The sequence below is a fragment of the Camelus ferus genome, chromosome X, assembly GCF_009834535.1.
Source record: "Camelus ferus isolate YT-003-E chromosome X, BCGSAC_Cfer_1.0, whole genome shotgun sequence".
NCBI classification, from domain to species: domain Eukaryota; kingdom Metazoa; phylum Chordata; class Mammalia; order Artiodactyla; family Camelidae; genus Camelus; species Camelus ferus.
The window spans coordinates 24,285,546-24,303,190 of NC_045732.1; the positions used below are offsets into that span (position 1 = coordinate 24,285,546).

The 17,645-nt window shown below is 37.0% G+C and overlaps 2 protein-coding genes across 2 annotated transcripts; both read right to left on the reverse strand.

The window, feature by feature from the left end:
* Positions 1 to 1,412: 1,412 nt before the first annotated feature.
* On the reverse strand, positions 1,413 to 16,859 carry MBTPS2 (membrane bound transcription factor peptidase, site 2). The gene is made up of 5 exons (XM_032475974.1): positions 16,643 to 16,859; positions 13,545 to 13,693; positions 10,649 to 10,871; positions 3,257 to 3,360; positions 1,413 to 1,569 (listed from the first exon to the last, which is right to left on the reverse strand). The coding sequence occupies exons 1-5, from the start codon at positions 16,715 to 16,717 to the stop codon at positions 1,428 to 1,430; spliced, it is 693 nt and encodes a 230-aa protein (XP_032331865.1). The 5' UTR covers positions 16,718 to 16,859; the 3' UTR covers positions 1,413 to 1,427.
* Positions 11,420 to 12,315, reverse strand: LOC116662238 (glycine cleavage system H protein, mitochondrial-like). Its single transcript, XM_032475975.1, is given in 2 exon segments — positions 11,420 to 12,075; positions 12,078 to 12,315. Coding segments are annotated over 2 exon segments (525 nt in total). The 5' UTR covers positions 12,241 to 12,315; the 3' UTR covers positions 11,420 to 11,713.
* Positions 16,860 to 17,645: the final 786 nt, after the last annotated feature.

Genomic DNA, 17,645 nt, shown 5'->3' on the forward strand with positions numbered 1-17,645 from the left:
GGATTGCTTGTCTTGTCTTTTAATAGGAATGGTTCTAAGTGTCATACCATTAGGACGTATCCAGCCATTTCTACTTTTACTACACATTTTTTTTTTAGCCATTAATGGAGGTTGAATTTTCTTAAATACTCATTTCAGTATCTGCTGAGATGAGGATTTTTTCCCCCTAAGGGCAACGTTTACCACATGCAAATAAGATTTCCTAATGTTGAGCCATCCTTGCATTGTTTAGATACATCAGCTGTAGAATTTTTTTTGTGCTTTACAAGATGCTTTATCAGTGTTACACTGGCTTTAAAAAAAAAATCTTACTTTCCTTCTCTACGTGACCTGGAAAGCTTGTACCAAATTGGAATTAAAAAGAAAAATCCTTTCCTTCAAGATATGAAAGAATTCCACCTATGAACATTCTTTAACTTTCTTAATTTCTCCTTCTTAATTTCTTAACTTTCTTAATTTCTCCTAATTACCCTGTTTAGAACTTTTTTTCTGTCTCCTCTGGGATTAATTTAGGCTATTAAAAAATTATCCAGCTTTTTGAGAAGTTTTTGCAGAGATGAACAAAAAACACTTTTATAATTGTTTTAATTTTCTCTGTATCAGTTGTCATTCCCCAATCTGATTGCTAGTTCTGTCCGTAGATGCTTTCTCCATTGTTTAATCTTTTCTGTTCTTCAAAGAACTCTTGGATTTAACAGCCCTATTTTTCTTTTTTCTAATTTATTATTTTCTGCCTATACCCATACTAAATACATCATTGCCTACCTACTTTATAGTTCTTTTCTCACTTCTTCACTTGACTGCTTAACTGATTTATTTCTTATTTCATAACAACAGCCTAAGACAGTGAATTTTCCTTTTAGCAAAACTTTACACATTATTTCACTACCATTTTTAAACATACTGAAATTATGGTTTTGAATCAAATTAGTCAATTTTTATAAATTTCATGGACACTTGAAAAGAAATTATCATGGTAGAGGGTCCGACATAACTGATTTTTTTATCTTGCTAATTAGAGCTTCAATAAACTTTTTCATACCTATGTGCCATGTGTTGACAAATGAGAAGAGCCTCCTTTATTACATTTGTGTTTTTAACTTGTACTTTTTCCATTTTTGTTTTGATGGCTTATTACTTCATTCAGTAAGAGACTCAACGATTACATTTTCATTGTGGATTACACTCCCTATGATTATTAACTGGCCTCATGTCTAATGTAATGCTTTAGTCATATTTTCATGATATGTTCTGGTCATTTTAAAATAATTCATGTTAAAAAAAGAAGAAACTGGAGTGGAAATTATTTTGCTCTACTACTTCTGAGAGACTTACAAGCTGAATTTATCAACCAAAAGGTGAGGTATTTTCATTTGTGATAGAAGTACTTCCCATAAAACCACTAAACACACAGATTAACAAAGAAATTAAAGTCTGTTACCTGCACAAAATATCCTTAGCTGCTGGACTGGTGATATAAGTTGCAAATGAGTGGTGAACAGATCAACAAATGCTCCAGGATAAATAATGAAGAGAAAAATCCCAAAGCCATTAAATCGAACTTGTTCCCTAAGAAATCATATAAGAAAAAGGAATTTACTACTAGTATTGCATTTTTTCAAATTAATAATGCATGTAATCTTAAAACTTCCAACTGTAATTCAAATTCTGACTTAAAAAACAAGTCTCTCTGAACAGACAAAAAGTCATATATGATATATATTTATTTCATTGTAATTTTATAATAGCATATAGATTTGGTTATCAGTGAAACTATATTTTGTAAAAAGGGGCACTCTGAAATAGACATAAAACTTCAAAATTTTTAGAAACTGACATGCTGAGAAAATAATTTGAAATCAGTCACATATATGAAGAAATAGTTAATATCTCTATGAGCAACTAAATGAAAAACACTTTTATCGTTTACTCTGAATTATTTTCAGAGAAGGACACAGTAGAAAATAGAATTCAAGTAAATTATCTAGATATTTATATTTGTTTTAGCTATTATAAAGATAGAGGTTTATCTAAGTGTATGCCGGTTGAATGTTAAAATAAGTACATTTAAAAATGCATAATGCTCAGATTGTCCTTGAGAGAACTATTCATTCTTTAAAATGGAATTACACTTCATAGCCTCGTAAGACCGAACAGCTACTCTAAAAAAAGCATCACCTAAATATACTGTGCTGTCAGTTAGCATTAAATATATAAGATGACTGTATAATTCACCTTTTCTTGGCAGTTGGGATTTTGTAAAAAATTACCCAAATTATTTCACAAACATATTGTGATTAAACTGTTAAAAACAATGCTTTGTATATGTAAAACCCTAAAAGCTGAAGTGCTAAAAAAGTGAAAACAAAGATGAAAGATTAAAAAAAAAAGTAGCCGTCCACTTAAACCACCACACGGCAAACCTGTGTAACAGTATATGCTCTGTCAAGATGAGGGTTTATTGCCAGTCAATAGACTCTTGTTCATAAGCAACTGGAAAGTAATAAGAAGTGATTAAATCTTCTCCTCTAAAACCTTTTATCTGATCCACACACCCAAAGGATAAAACACATTCCCATCAGTATGTGAGTTCATTATAGCAGTGGGAATAAAGGGGAATCGTGATTCACTTTCTCCTCCATCACAATTTTCAGGTTTAGGAGACTTTAAAATGCTCAGGTATAATTACAATGATACATTTGGGTAGTCAAGACAAGAACAGGGCATGATACTTGTACCAAGTCCCAGGTCTCATCCTCCCTTATCTTCTTCCGCTTGGTTTTCTAGATAGGCTACATTTGTTAACGAACCCAGAGCTTTCAGTGTTCTTGCTGTAGCCAGCAGAGGCCATGAGTAGAAGCAGGAAAGTATTTCAGATGATGAGCCAAAGAAAGTACTAAGAAGGCAGGTAGGTAGGCTTTGAGTGCAGTGGTTATTCTGATCCAATGATGAATAGAAAGATTAGGTTTCAGGATTAGATGAAAATACTGAAGCACCATGAGGATATAACCATGCTGGCAAAGGACAAAGGATAGAAAGATCCAGATTATAGATGTGCATAGTTAACTGGGCATATTCATCAATATATTAATCTCCTCTATAAAAGAGAAGGCACCTTAAAATAATAATGGTAGATATGCACTGGGCAGCATCCACAGAAAGAAAAAGTATCAAATATAGCAGATTTTAGTAGTAAGTCCAACTAAATGAAAAGCATCTTTGTATGGAGTAGAAAGAGACAGGTAAATATCATTACCTGATAGCTGCTATTCCATGTCCAATTTCATGTACGACACCACTAATGAGGACTGCAGCAAAGAAGTAGGTCAGTTGGTTGACGGGTAAATTTATACCAGGAACCTGTTCATAGACACAATGAATACACACTTGGGTACCAAGAGACCACGATGTTCACTCTGTATTAAAACTTAAACTTCCAAACTGAATGTTCTGTAAACTAAAAATAATATGAATACCAATGATCCACTTCTCAATTTCTATCACAATAAAAATAAAAACACCAGTCAGTTTTTTGAATGAGGTGGTTTTTGAACTAAGCACACCAGTCTAAAGAGAACAGGAAACACCAGGTTAAAAAGTTGAAACGTTAGCTTCCTGAAGTCTTTACCATGGGAAAGAATTATGGACCCTGGCCAAGTGCCAGGGAAGGCAGAGTGACAGTGAAGGAGTCAGCAGCTGATCCACCCTCAAGGGCTGGAAGCCTGGTCTGGGAATTCTTATTACAATTCCTAGTCCTTCCTCTGAAGTGTTATTGCAAGGTTCTAAGTACTTATGCGAGTAATACAGGATGTCCCCACCCCTCCTCAATGAGTTTCATTTTAGTATTATCCAGTTGTATGAGAGCTGATAATTAAAGGCAGTGTAATAAAGTGCCTTACTAGTATGGGAGCACCATGCCCTCTATTTCATCAGTCTGTCTAATACACTGGTCAGCAAAATGGTATCAAAGTGATATATAAATATTATATTAAAATTGAAATTTAATGCAGAAAGTAAGGCATTTGGACCATACAGACATGTTAAGGGCCAATAAAGAAGCCTTGCAATCATGTGCTCCTGACTGTTGTGCGTGTAAGTTTGCTATTGTAAGGGCTGCACAGTAAAATATTTTTAGCTACTTAAGAATCTTCCTGTAAGGTAAATAATCATTACCAAGTTATGTCATCTGTTAAAAAGAGATTCTATAAATTAGGCTAAGTGGGGACACCAGGCATCATTATCCACTTACTTACTGAGCATCTATTTCTCACAATCCAGGCAGTGGGACCCTAAAGGTATCCTTCTGGAGGAAAGTCCTTTCTTTTATTAATTGTTATTTTAAATTAATTATAAAATATGTTTAAAGTAGGGAAACTGGAAAACTCAAAGAAAAGTAGAAACCTATAATCCTGCTCCACAAACACAAAACAAAAAACAGTTCTCAGTGTTTTAATATATGTCCTTCCAGTCTTCTCATGTACACATAAAAATTATACTTTTATTATAAATATGGTTCTGAAACCTGCCCCTTTCACTTAATAATATCACAAACATTTTCCCATGAGTATTTTCTGGTTCAAAATGATTTTTAATAGCTGCATTGTATTCCACGGAATATACTGTTGGGCATTTAATTGTTTTAAAGATTTCTATTCTTATAAATACTGTGATAAACATATTTGGATATATATACACAAATATTTGGGGGGAGTAAACTTAGACAAGTATGGTTGGTTCAGGCTCTGGAGACACATCACGTGGATTTGTTGTTTTGGCTCCATCAATAACTAGCTAAGGGATGTTGCGGAAGTTTGGATTATTCCTCCAACACTTCAATTTCCTCATCATAAAAATGGAAATAATGAAATTTACATGAAAGGGTAATTCTGAAGATTACAAGAGATAATCCTGGTCAATTGTTTAACATTATGCCTAACAGAGAGGGTAACAAATACTATTACACACAAAATTTAAAGGACTTTGATACATATCAAACTGTTCTCTGAAAGACCCTTCCATAACCTTGGGCAAGCTCATTTTATTCAAATCTGCAATTTGAGAGGAATAGAAAGCATCATATTGTTTGATTTATAGTTCTTTGATGATTATTAAGCTGAACTTTCCTGCTACTTTTTGACCACCGATAGATCTTTTGTGAGTAGCCTATTCATGACTTGCCTATTTTTTCTCCTAGAATATTCATGTTTTTCTTATTGTCTGTAAGATCATTTCAAATATCAATTATCAGTCCTCTGTGATACATGTCACAGATGTATTCTCATCATTTTGCCTTTTATTTCTAGTTTTTTGATATACAAAATTTTATGTAGTCAAATCTATCAATATTCATGGTTCCTGCCATTAGTATTATGCATATGTCTTTCCCATTCTGTGTTCATATAAGCAGAAACCTACTTGTTTTTCTTTTAGGGTCTTTTATGATTTCATGTTTTAATTGTAATTCAATTGGAATTTATTTTTGTGTATAACAAAGGAATTTCACTTTTAAGCCTTTTTTAGTAACTGAAGAGGAGATCCAAACCATGCTGCTTGAATGGCTTTCTAAATTCATTAATTCCAAGTGTCCTTTCTCTAGCTATGGAACTAGTTTTCAAAGTCATTATTTTTAATGTATGCATACTATTTCATTCACTGAGAATCCCCTAATTTAACCATTTCTCCAATTATATATTGTGGTTGTTTCCAATTCTTCATAATAATAAAAATTAGGATAGAGTTGATGAATACTATTTTTTCTATATTTGGAAGTGTTCCCTTAAGCTAGAGTTCCAGATATGGAAGTAAATGGTCAAAGGCTATGGACATTTTTATGATGCTCATTATGTGAAGTTCTCTTTACCCAGACCCTACTAAGCAGTTCTTTTCAAGAACATCACTGTACCTTTTTCTACACATCTGCTCCATTCCCATGTTGTCAGTCACCTGTCTATTCAAATCTGTAGTTTCCTTTTCTCTGACCTCTCTCTAAACTTAAGATTAATTCTCACAAATTCCCTCTATATTACAAAGTATCCAGGTTACCTTACCTTTATTTCAAATAAATCAGTAGGCTTGATCCAATAGGATACTGATTCCTTCTCTTTATTATTTCAATGGATGTAATAATGAGATAAGGTAAGGATGTGAGTGTGTGACTATACCAACAGATGGTAGGTCTTATTTGCTGGCAACCATACTCAACTGCCCATCTGTTTTGGCCATGATCACACAGGGTATTAGATGTACCAGAATACTGATCTCTCAATAACACAGAGTGCCAGGTTTTTGAGAATTAATACTGAATGAAGCTGTAGGGAATTATAGAGTAAACAGAAAGTATGTTCTCCAAGCTGCAAGAGCTCATGTCAGGAGATAAAATAAACTTATACAAAAATATGCAGGGTAGACTACAGAAGGCAGCTGACTTCTTAATGGTTCCAAAGCTTGGCTCTCCTAACAGAGTCAATATTTTTGTGAGCTCTATGAATAAGCTGAAAAGCAAACAGAAGAAATAATTTATTCTCTAAACAACACTTTGCCATTCAGGCAACGATTTTTTTTTTTAGATATAACACCAAAAGCACAAAAAACAAAAGTAGCAAAAAATCAAAAAATGGGACTACATCAAACTCAAAAGCTTCTACACAGCAAAAGAAACAATCAATAGCAGCCTACAGAATGGGAGAAAAATTTCTGCAAACCATATATTGGATAAGGGGTGAATATCCAAAATATATAAAGAACCAACACAACTTAATAATAAACAAATAAAACTCCGAAACAATCTGATTAAAAAATGGCCAGAAGAACTAAATAGACATTTTTCCAAAGGGGACATCAAAATGGCCAAAAGGCACGGGAAAAGGTGCTCAACATCACTAATCATCAGGGAAATGTCAATCAAAACCACAATGAGACACCACCTCACACCTGTTAAAATGGCTATTGTCAAAAACAAAAGAGACAGCACAGGTAGTGGCGAGGATGTGGTGGAAAGGGAGCCCTTATACACTGTTGGTGGAAATATAAATTAGTTCAACCACTATAGAAAGCAATATGAAGGTTCCTCAAAAAACTAAAAATAGATCTAACATATGATTCATCAATTCCACTTCTGGGTATATAACCAAAGGAAATGAAAACAGGATTTTGACAAGATATATGCACATCCATGCTTATCACAGCATTATTCATGATAGCCAAGATTATGGAAACAATCCAAATGCCCACTAAAAGATGAATGGATAAAAACAATGTGGCACATATATATACACAATGGAATATTATTCAGCCATGAGAAAGGAAGATATCCTGCCATTGGCAACAACATGGATAGACCTTAAACACATTATGCAAAGTGAAATAGTCAGAGAAAGACAAGTACTGTATGATATCATTTATATGTAGAATCTAAAAAAGTCAAACCTGTTGTTGAAAAGCAGTAAAATGGTGGTTACCAGGAGATGGGGGGTTAAGAGTGACAGTGTCTAAGGGTACAAGTTGAAATGAGTAGTAGATAAGCCACAGAGATCTAATGCACAGTATAATGTGTATAGTAAAAAATACTGTACTATTATGACATAATTTGGTAACTATTGCTCCAGGGGCAATCATATTACAATATATAAATGTAACAAAGTAACACGCTGTACATCTTAAATTTACAAATTCTAACGTCAAGTTTATCAAATAAAAAATTAATTAAAAAAACTTGTTACACTAAAAAAGAAAAACTACTTGCCCCTGCCCCCAATTTTGCCATTCTAATCCTAGCAGGCAGACAGGCCAGTGATATTTCCTGCAAGCCTGCTTCTTTTTCTACTGGCAAACAATAACCAATCATGCAGCCTGAGAGTCACCCTAAATTCTTCCTTCTCTCTCCAGCATCACATTCAATTAATCACTGAGGTCTGAGAACTCTACTCTAAAAGATCCGCTAAATCTAGCCCCTTCAATTCTTCTTACCACTAATTTAGTTTAGATCTTTATTGCTTCTAACATGAATTATTCCAAATGCCCTCTTAAATGGTCTCCCCATCTTCAGTGAAACCCTACTCCAGTCCATTTTGAACAGACACGTTATCTACAGAAAAAAATCAAAACTTCTTAGAATGGCCCTTCATAATCCAGACCCTACCTATATCTCCAATCTTATCTCCTACACTGTATACCTTTACCATACACCTCTTAGACACAGGTCAAAGTTACTTGAGAATTCCTTGAGGAATTGTTGGTCTTTCTTAAGAAAGTAGAGCATAATGTGCATAGGTTCTGAGGTCAGTGGTGGGTGAGTGATGGACCCACCATTTACTAGAAGTGACTGCAGGCAAGTGACTTAACATCTCTGTGCCTTGGTTTTCTCATCTGTGAATCAGGGATAATAATAATACTTACCTCCAGATTGCTATAAGAATAAAATAGGTACAAAAACTTCACATGGGAAACACTGTATATTAACTAGATTTAATTATTAGTATTATTATTCCCTCTGCCTTTCCATGTTATATGCTCCCTCTGTTACTGGCATGCTCAACAGCCATCTTCCTTTCCCAGGGTATGTGGACTCTCTTCACCCTTCCCTTCTTCTCTACTCTCTTCCCAGTGCCAGGCACACTTCAGCATGCCTTCTCTTTGTTTCTGCAACTTTGTACTCTGTCCAACTGTAGTACAATCATAGCAGCTCTCCCTCTAGACTGAAAGCTCTATGAATGCTAGGATTGGATATTGTTTCCCAAATATGCAAGACTCAGCACAAGGCCAGTAGGCAGAATACACTCCATAAATGACTGCTGAAGAAATAAATCATCTCTTCTGAGGCCTTACCCACCTGAATCCTTTTAACCTCTAAGAAAGAGCTATTACTATAGGAGAGATTCTTTATTTTTCTCTACAAATGACTTGTAATTTTCCCACAGTGATCCAGTTAGTAGAGGCCACAAAGAGATGAGCTAAAAAAAAAAACAACGAACAACTCTCACCCTTGAGTAAACATTTTTCCAAAAAGACATACAGATGGCTAACAGGCACATGAAAAGATGTTCAGTATTGCTAACTATCAGAGAAATGCAAATCAAAACCACAATGAGGTATCACATCACACCAGTCAGAATGGCCATCATTAAAATGTCTACAAATAAGAAATGCTGGAGAGGATGTGGAGAAAAGGGAATCCTGGTACACTGTTGGTGGGAATGTAAACTGGTGCAGCCACTAGGGAAAACAGTATGGAGGTTCCTTAAAAAAACTAAAAACAGAACTACCATGTGATCCAGCAATTCCACTCCTGGGTATATAGCCAAAAAAACCCCAAAAACACTAATTCGAAAAGATACATGCACCCCAGAGTTTATAGCAGGACTATTTACAATAGCCAAGACATGGATACAACCTAAGTGTTTATCAACAGACGACTGGAAAAAAAAAAAAAGATGACTGGATTAAGAAAATGTGATGTATACACGCGCACGCGAACACGCGCGCGTGCGCACACATACACACACACACACACACACACACACACACAATGGAACATTACTGAGCCATAAAAAAGAATGAAATACTACTATCTGCAGCAACATGGATGAACCTAGAGAGCATTATGCTTAGTGAAATAAGTCAGACAGAGAAAGACAAAACATTGTATGATATCACTTATATGTAGAATCTAAAAAATAATACAAATGAATGTATATGCAAAGCAGAAACAGACTCAGACACAGAAACTTGTGCTTGCTAAAGGGTAAAAGGAAGGGGGGAGGGACAAATTAGGGGTATTAACAGATATAAACTACTACATATAAAGCAGGTAATCAACAAGGATACACTGTATAGCATAGGGAATTATACTCATCTTGTAATAACTTACAATGGAATATAATCTACAAAAATACTGAATCACTAGGCTGTATACCTGAAACTAACACAATACTGTAAATCAACTATACTTCAGTTAAAAAGAAAATCTGTCACTAACTCAAATAGTCCATTCCATTAATAAGAACATGATTAAAAACAATGTCAATGACTCATGGAAATGGAAACTATTAATGTAAAAAATTTAAAATAAGTTAGTGAGTGATAAAGCACCCCTTCAAACTCTGGAGACATGAATTGATACGGTATAGGTCTACAAATTGTACTTAAAGCAGGAATTAGTATAAATAGCTTACAGTCAAAGTAGTACAACTCAGCACATTATTCTTCACATCAAGAAATGACAGTGACCATTCAAAACGTCTTTTACCTTTAATTGAAAGGGTATTATTGGTTAGAGTCTGAAAGCCATGAAGAGAAAAGGGGAACACTTTGCATAGGATTAAGATGCAATTTATTTATACATCATAGATATCTTAAATCGGCATGCTTATTCTTTCACAGTAACAATCATTTAACACCTCAAGAAGACAACATGAATTAAATCAAATACCTGGAGTGGTCCATTTGTTCTATTACTACTTCTACTATTACTACTATATATTGTAACAATTCTTTGCTATATTCTTACTAATGATTTTGTTTAAGAAAGTAATTTGAGATATTGTGAGACTTTTAATTTACTTTCATATTTATATTATGGATAGGAGTTAACGCTATCCAGAGGAAATAGATGTTTCAACAAAGCTACTTAAAGCAACAAGAAGGCACTTACCACGACTTGCAGCACCTGTTCGTTGTGAAGTGAGGAAGAGGAGGAGGAAGAGGAAGAGGATGAAGAGGAGGAAGAAGAAGAGGAGGAAGAGGAAGAAGAGGAAGAGGAAGAGGAAGAGGGAGAGTCAGCCATCATTTGTGCTAAAGTCTGCATCAGCGTTTTCCCCAGTAGAAAAAAAGAGCTGAACATGGCAATTACGCCAAACACCATTCCAAAATTGAACCTGTCAAGAGGAAAACGTTACATAAATGTACAATTCCTCACAATCCATGGACTAACAAATTTATCAACCAGCCACATTTCATAGCTTCAAAACAGTGTCCAAAAATTTCAATAACTCTGCTTCTTTGTCCTACCTGTACTTCAGATACTTGACTGAAGCACAGGCACCAGTCTCTCTAAGTAGTTCTTAAATTCTGGAAATTGCAATTCTCTCAAAACTGAACAGGCTGAAGATTGTTCCCAATAAAAAGTTTGTTTCCTCTCGTATTTTTTGCTCACTTACATAGCAGTTTGTTTGTTTGTTTGTTTGTTTTTGTTTTTTGAGAAGTTGAGTATTTTATTAAACTGTTTCTTATTTTCCTGCAAGGCTGTTGCTTCACTGTATAAAAATAGCACCAGCAAACACAGTATATTGCAAAATTAAGATAGTATTGTTTGTTCTTCGTCTGACACGGTATAACTAACAAAAACTTTTCTCAGTTAAGTATTTTCACCCAAATCCAGGGATGGATGTAAGCAAGTTACAATATTATATAAGGCTTAGGATGACAATGTTACCCTTGAATTACATACTTTTTCTAACTGTAACTAATTTTACCACAGATAATTTCAGGAATTCTGAATGTTGTAACTGGAGCCTACCCTAAAAATCATAGGGTGCTGTGAAAAAGATGCATAGTATTTATCTGATGCCATTAGTTAAGGGGTATTTTTCTTCTGGTAACATTGTTTCAAGTAGTTTCTTTTACTAAAAGCTGCTTTTTAAAAATCTGTCCACCACTTATTTAAGACAACTATGCTAGATTAAGTTGTTTCAAACTAGTTTATTTAAGGGTTCCATTTTCACTCTTCAGTAGATTTTATGTATTGCTTATGTTCTTCTTCACTCATTAGTTCATCTAGTTCTGAAGGATTACTGAGTGTCATCTTGATCAGCCAACCACCTTCATAACAAGATTTGTTAACAAGTCCTGGATTTTCTGCTAGAGCTTCATTAATTCCAGTAACTTCTCCTGATAGAGGAGAATAGAGTTCACTAGCAGCTTTCACACTTTCCAAAGCACCAGACTCCTCTTGTCTGTTCAATTTTGTCCCAACTTCAGGCAGACTACAGTAAACATCATCTCCCAACGCTTCCTGTGCAAAATTACTGATTCCCACTGTTGCAACACCGTTTTCTGTCGTTATCCATTCATGTTTGTTAATTTACGCACGGAGAGCAGAGCCGGGCCGGCGCGTGCCTGCAGCCCGCAGGGTGCGGCGGGCGCAGAGACGGCGCGCAGGCTGCAGACCGCGGCCCGCACGCTCCCTGTGGCTAGCGCCGTGTTCGCAGGGGTGCCTACATAGCATTGTTTTGATCTTATTCTCATGTAGTTATGAAAGCTCTTTTGACATCAGAGACATCCATTCGTTTTCATCTACCAATTCAATTGTTTGCATTTTATTTTAGCTAAATTATGTAATAAGCTTAAATATTAATATGGTAAGACTTCATAGTTTCTTCTACTGTTTTAATAATTAGAAGTTACCCTTCTATAGTTGGAAATAATCTATTATATTTTCTAACTTTTTGATAAGTTATGTTTTTCAAGAAACTTGTCCATTTCATCTAAATTGTCGAATTTATAATAGGCACAGCACTGTTCACCATAGGTTCATATTTTTAAAAATGAGTCCACAGAATCTATAGTAATGTTCTTTTTTCTCAATTCTGATTTTTAGTAATTTTGTCTTCTTTTTTCCTTGATCAGTCACGGTAAGGGTTTATCAATTTTATTAATCTTTTCAAAGACCAACTTTTGGCTTTTGCTGATTTTCTCTACCATATACTTTCTATTTCACTGATTTCTGTTCTTATCTTTATTATTTCTCTCTAGTTTGTTTGCTTTATTGTTACATTTTCTGCTTTTAATGATCTATTTGTTTACATCTAGCTCTACTGCACTTGAAGCTCAATTTTTAACAAAAAGTTATTTAGACAAAGGCCTCCTACTCCGTTACTAGAAATTCTGTCAACTACAGAACCTATCAGTTTCTAGGGTGTGCCAGAGATCACTGTAAATCCCCAACCATAAACACCATAAACTGATTTAAAATTTTTTTTTAAACTAAAGGGATATGTCTGGCATGGCCAGGGGGCTCCAGGACCCTGCTGCTGCAATCTTGCTGGCCACTTTCCCTCATACACCTTACTGAATGTTAAATATTTTTAATATCCTTCCCCTGGAGGAGTATTACAGAAGTATAGGGGAAAGCCTAAAGACTTCTGGGAGTCCTATGACTCCCAGGGCCCTTGTTTCTATGTGTGATGATGGGGGAGAGAACTTTCCAGGATTATTTTCCTGGTGGAAAATGCTCCATATGTTTTTTGCTTTTCTATTGGTGTATAACTTACACAGGAAAATGCACAAGTCTTAAGTGTATAGTGCACTGAATTTTTACATATGTGCACCCATGCATGTATCCACCACCCAGAACAAGACACAGCCCTGATTTTGAATATATGCAAAAACACAATGAAGCAATCCCATAAATTTATATAAAGTCAGAAAGTTTTTATATTGCCAACATTTGAAAACTCAGTAAATTGAAAATGATGGAAATAGTTCACTTAAGAAGCATTTCTCATGATCACAATGACTAATCTAAACCAAAAAGAGAAAACAAAGAATACCACTGGTAAAGCATCCTCGCTTTCCGCCGTCCCCAACTGTAAAAGGCACGATTGAAAATAGCAGTCTGCCATCTTATGTGAAAAGGGGAGATGCTCAATCCGTTGTTTTCCAGCCAGTCTTCATAAGAATGCTTAAAATACACAGATGACTAAGAGAGAAAGAAAAGTTCCACATCACTCAATTTTGAAGAACAATTTATAATGATTAAGAAAAGAAAAAAAGAAGTATTTTCTACAGGAAAGCAAGATAGTGACTGACCAAATGCTTATAATTTTAAAGCTTTATGTTTATTCTTCAGGATATTAAACTAAGTGTCTTGGACTAGCTGGTCTGCTGAGGTTAGGGTTTGGCAAACTATGGCCCCTGGGCCACAAAAAAGTTTGCTGACCTTTTGCTTAGAACAGCATTGTCCAACAGAAATATAATGTGAGCTACAAATGTAAGCCACATATGTAATTTTAAAATCTCTAATAGCTGAGGTTAAAAAAGCAAACAAAAAGAGATTAACTTAAATACATTTTAAACTCAAATGATCCAAGATAGTCATTCAACATGTAATAAATATAATTATTGAAATACTTCACAATCTGTTCATTTACTTATGCAGAGTCTCTGAAATTCAGTGTCAGCTTTACCCTTATAGCACATCTCAATTCAGACTAGCCCTGTCTCAAATGCTAGATGGCCACATGTGCTAGTGGCTACCATAGTGGGCAGCACAGGTCTAGAAGGCTTGTTACCATAGGTCTTGTGCTGTAATTTAAAAAGATCCCCAGCCAGTCCAACAGAGGGAATGGGTTAGTTGGAATCAGGGCTTTCTATACTCTTCTAAGCAACAACCCTAAGAAATTTGGCTGAATTTGATCATGTAAAAGTACAAAACTTATCTAACCTCATCCTGGTCTCAGTAATTTCTTACATTCTTCAGGGTTGGGGGGGATAGCTGCTTATACATAGCCTAACAAGAGTTTTATCTTTAGGGAAGTTTGAAGTCTTTGAGTAATGTAGGATTTTGGATAACGCAAGCCTGTTATATATCTTTACTGCCACCGACCTCTTTTACCTCAGTTTCAGCACAGTAAGTATTTTGTTATACAGATGTTCATCTATTTGAGAAAATTTTGTCTTTAGAAGGATATTTCAGCCCTATCAGTCATAAAAAATGACCTGAGTCTGAATATAGGTATCTGTTTGCCTTTAGATCTATAATGTTCTCTGCTCTCAGTCTTCAGGTAAAGCTTTTAAAACCTGTTTGTTTTCCAGAACTTGGAAAAGTGACACACCTCTTACTGAGGAAATCCTAGACAAACTAAGGGTGGAAGAGCAGACCATGATGGATGCAGAGAAGGTGCAGGCTCCTAAAAAATCTCGAGGTCTCTCCATTCCCAGGCAGATACTCTGAATGAGAGTTAGGTCTTTTGTTTAAGGAATAATGCTCTCCTAAGGAGCTAGGGGCTGTATGGAAATTTAAGTGACATCCTGATGGAAACTGTTCACTTAACAAGCATTTCTCATGATCACAATAACTAATTTAAACCAAAAAGCCTGATCACTTCACACACCGGACCAGAGACTATGAAGGTTTGAAAAATTCGGTTTATTTTGGATTTCTGTCACATATGCAACATGAAGAAATCATATGGCTTTGTTTCTTCTAAACAACAAAATCACTGTTTAAATAAGCAATGGCCTGTACTGCTTATGACATGCTAAACACCATGCCAAGTATGTGCAGAGGAAGCAGCTGGGAATTTTATGAGGATGCAGATTCTGATTCTGCAGGTCAGGAATGAGGCCTGAATTCTACGTTTCTGACAAGCTCCCAGATGATGTAAGTACTGCTGGTCTTTGAATCTCAGGTTGAGTAGCAAGGCTCTATATGGATGAATGAATGTAATCCTCTCTATCATCTCAGGAGATTACCCCTATTTTAAAGAAGAAAAAATGGAGGCACAGAGAGTAATTTGCCCAAGGACGCAAGAAAGTGGTCCTTAGGAAGTGGCAGAGACCAGCTCTTGCTCTAAGGACTCTACTGTATACTCTCCTCACTTTGCAAGTTTAAATGCAATAAAGCACCATAAGTATCCTTTCATTTTACTGTTAAACCTAAAACAATACTAAACTACAGTATTCTATTTAAAACAGTATTCATAACATAAGGGTTTTGCTATTCATAACTGTAATTTTTATTAAACATTTGAGAATTTATATGATTTTATTCCACACATACAATATTCCCACCACCAATATTTAATTCCAAAAGACTGCTTGAAGCATGCGGTCAGACAATTGTTCGTATTTGCTACCCTTCCCAAATAACTTAAGAATGGACAGCGCACCGAGGGGGGGTGTGTGTGGGGTGGGGTGTGTGTGTGTGTGTGTCGGGGAGAGGTGGGGGACTAAGGGGGGTTGGTGTGAAGAAGCAGGGTTCAGAGTGCAAATTAGAATACGAGTAGTCAGAAACTAGTTACCTAAATCCTCGCTACTTGAGTATGCTACTTTGAAGTACGGTGTGTAGACTAGCACCACTGGTAGCACTTGGGAACTGGTTAGAAATGCATAAGTTTAGGCCCCACCCCCAAACCGGCAGAATCAGAATGTGCATTTTAACCGGAATCCCAGATGATCGTACGCACTTTAAAGTTTGAGACCACTGATCTAAATCACAGCTTGATTTAGATTCATTCCAATACCAAAGTCTGTGGAGGGTCGTGGCCTTAAGGACAACGAGGGCAAACAACGCCTTTCCCAAGCGGACATTTTCATTTCCTCCCTGGTGCAATGCCGCGGGGTTTGGCAGGGCCCCGGCCCTCCTGAGCCCACTACCGGCGCCTCCCGGGCAGGACCCGAAGGCTGCGGGACCTGCACCGCCCGCGCAATTCGACTGCGGCAGCTGCGCAGGCCGCCACACCCCTCCCGCGGCCCGCCGCGCTTTATTTACTCCACGGGACAGCGCGCCACGCGGAAGGCCGCACGTGGGTACCCGCCGCACGGCTTCCAGCTTGGGAGGCACGAGGCAGGGGCAGAGAAAAGGCCTCGGGCCTTGCGCCCCGGCCCTGGGCGCCGCGGGCTTGGGGCTTCGGCCCGAGGCCCTCACCTTTAGCACCAAGTCGGTCAGGTAGACGGCAGTCCAGCCGCCCACCACCACCACCACCAGCGACACCGGAATCATGGCAGAGGCGGAGGCAGCGTGGGGAAGGCGAGCCCGGGTGTCCTCCCTGCGAGCCACAACCAGCCGACCGCGCGGCGCCTATAGCCCCAACATCTGCGCAGGAACCAAGCGGCCACCGGCTCCTTTCTCGTAGTGGCGTCGTTCCCTTCCGGATCCTTCCGGTGGAACACACGGACCGCTTGTGTGGACCGGAAGAGGGCGCGGGGGCTTATTTTCTCGGGACACTCGGGCGCCGCTGTCTAGGTATCAGCTCGACTGCGGCTGCCAGGCCTCTAGCGATTTCTTAGGCTTTGGCCCTCCCTGCTGTCCGGTCTGTTCTCTCCGGTTCTGGTCTGGGGGTTGCTGTTCCTTTTTAATCTAATGAGGGTTTGGGGTCATCTGAAGTAATAATCATCTCCGCCACCCAGACGCTGTCATAGATATCCAGATTTAAGTTAATTACATTTATTCGTTCTTTTTATTGATGTGTAATTTACATTTAGCGAAAACATAACACACAGCTCAGCTGTCCGTTTCGATGAGTTTTGATAACTATATATCTGTGTACCCTAATCAAAATAGAGAACATTTCCATCTCAGAAATTTCCTTCGCGTCCCTTCCCAGTTAATTCCCCCTCCCCCGTTTTAATTTTTAAAAGCTTTATGTAAATAGGGTCATATAAAATACTCTTGTGTCCGGCTTATTTCGTTCAATATATTTTTGAGCTTTAAATTAGGTTCTTAAACTCCAACATAAACTTTGAGATGGGTGCTATGGTTAAAAAAATGGAGTTCTGAACATCTGTACATGTTTTTATGTTGACGTGTGCTTGATTATACATTGACTTGGAGTAGTGGTTCTCAACATTGGCTGTTAACATTAGGATCACCAGGGAGCTTTAAAAATTCCTAATGCCCATTCTGTAGCCTAGACCAGTTGAATCAGAAT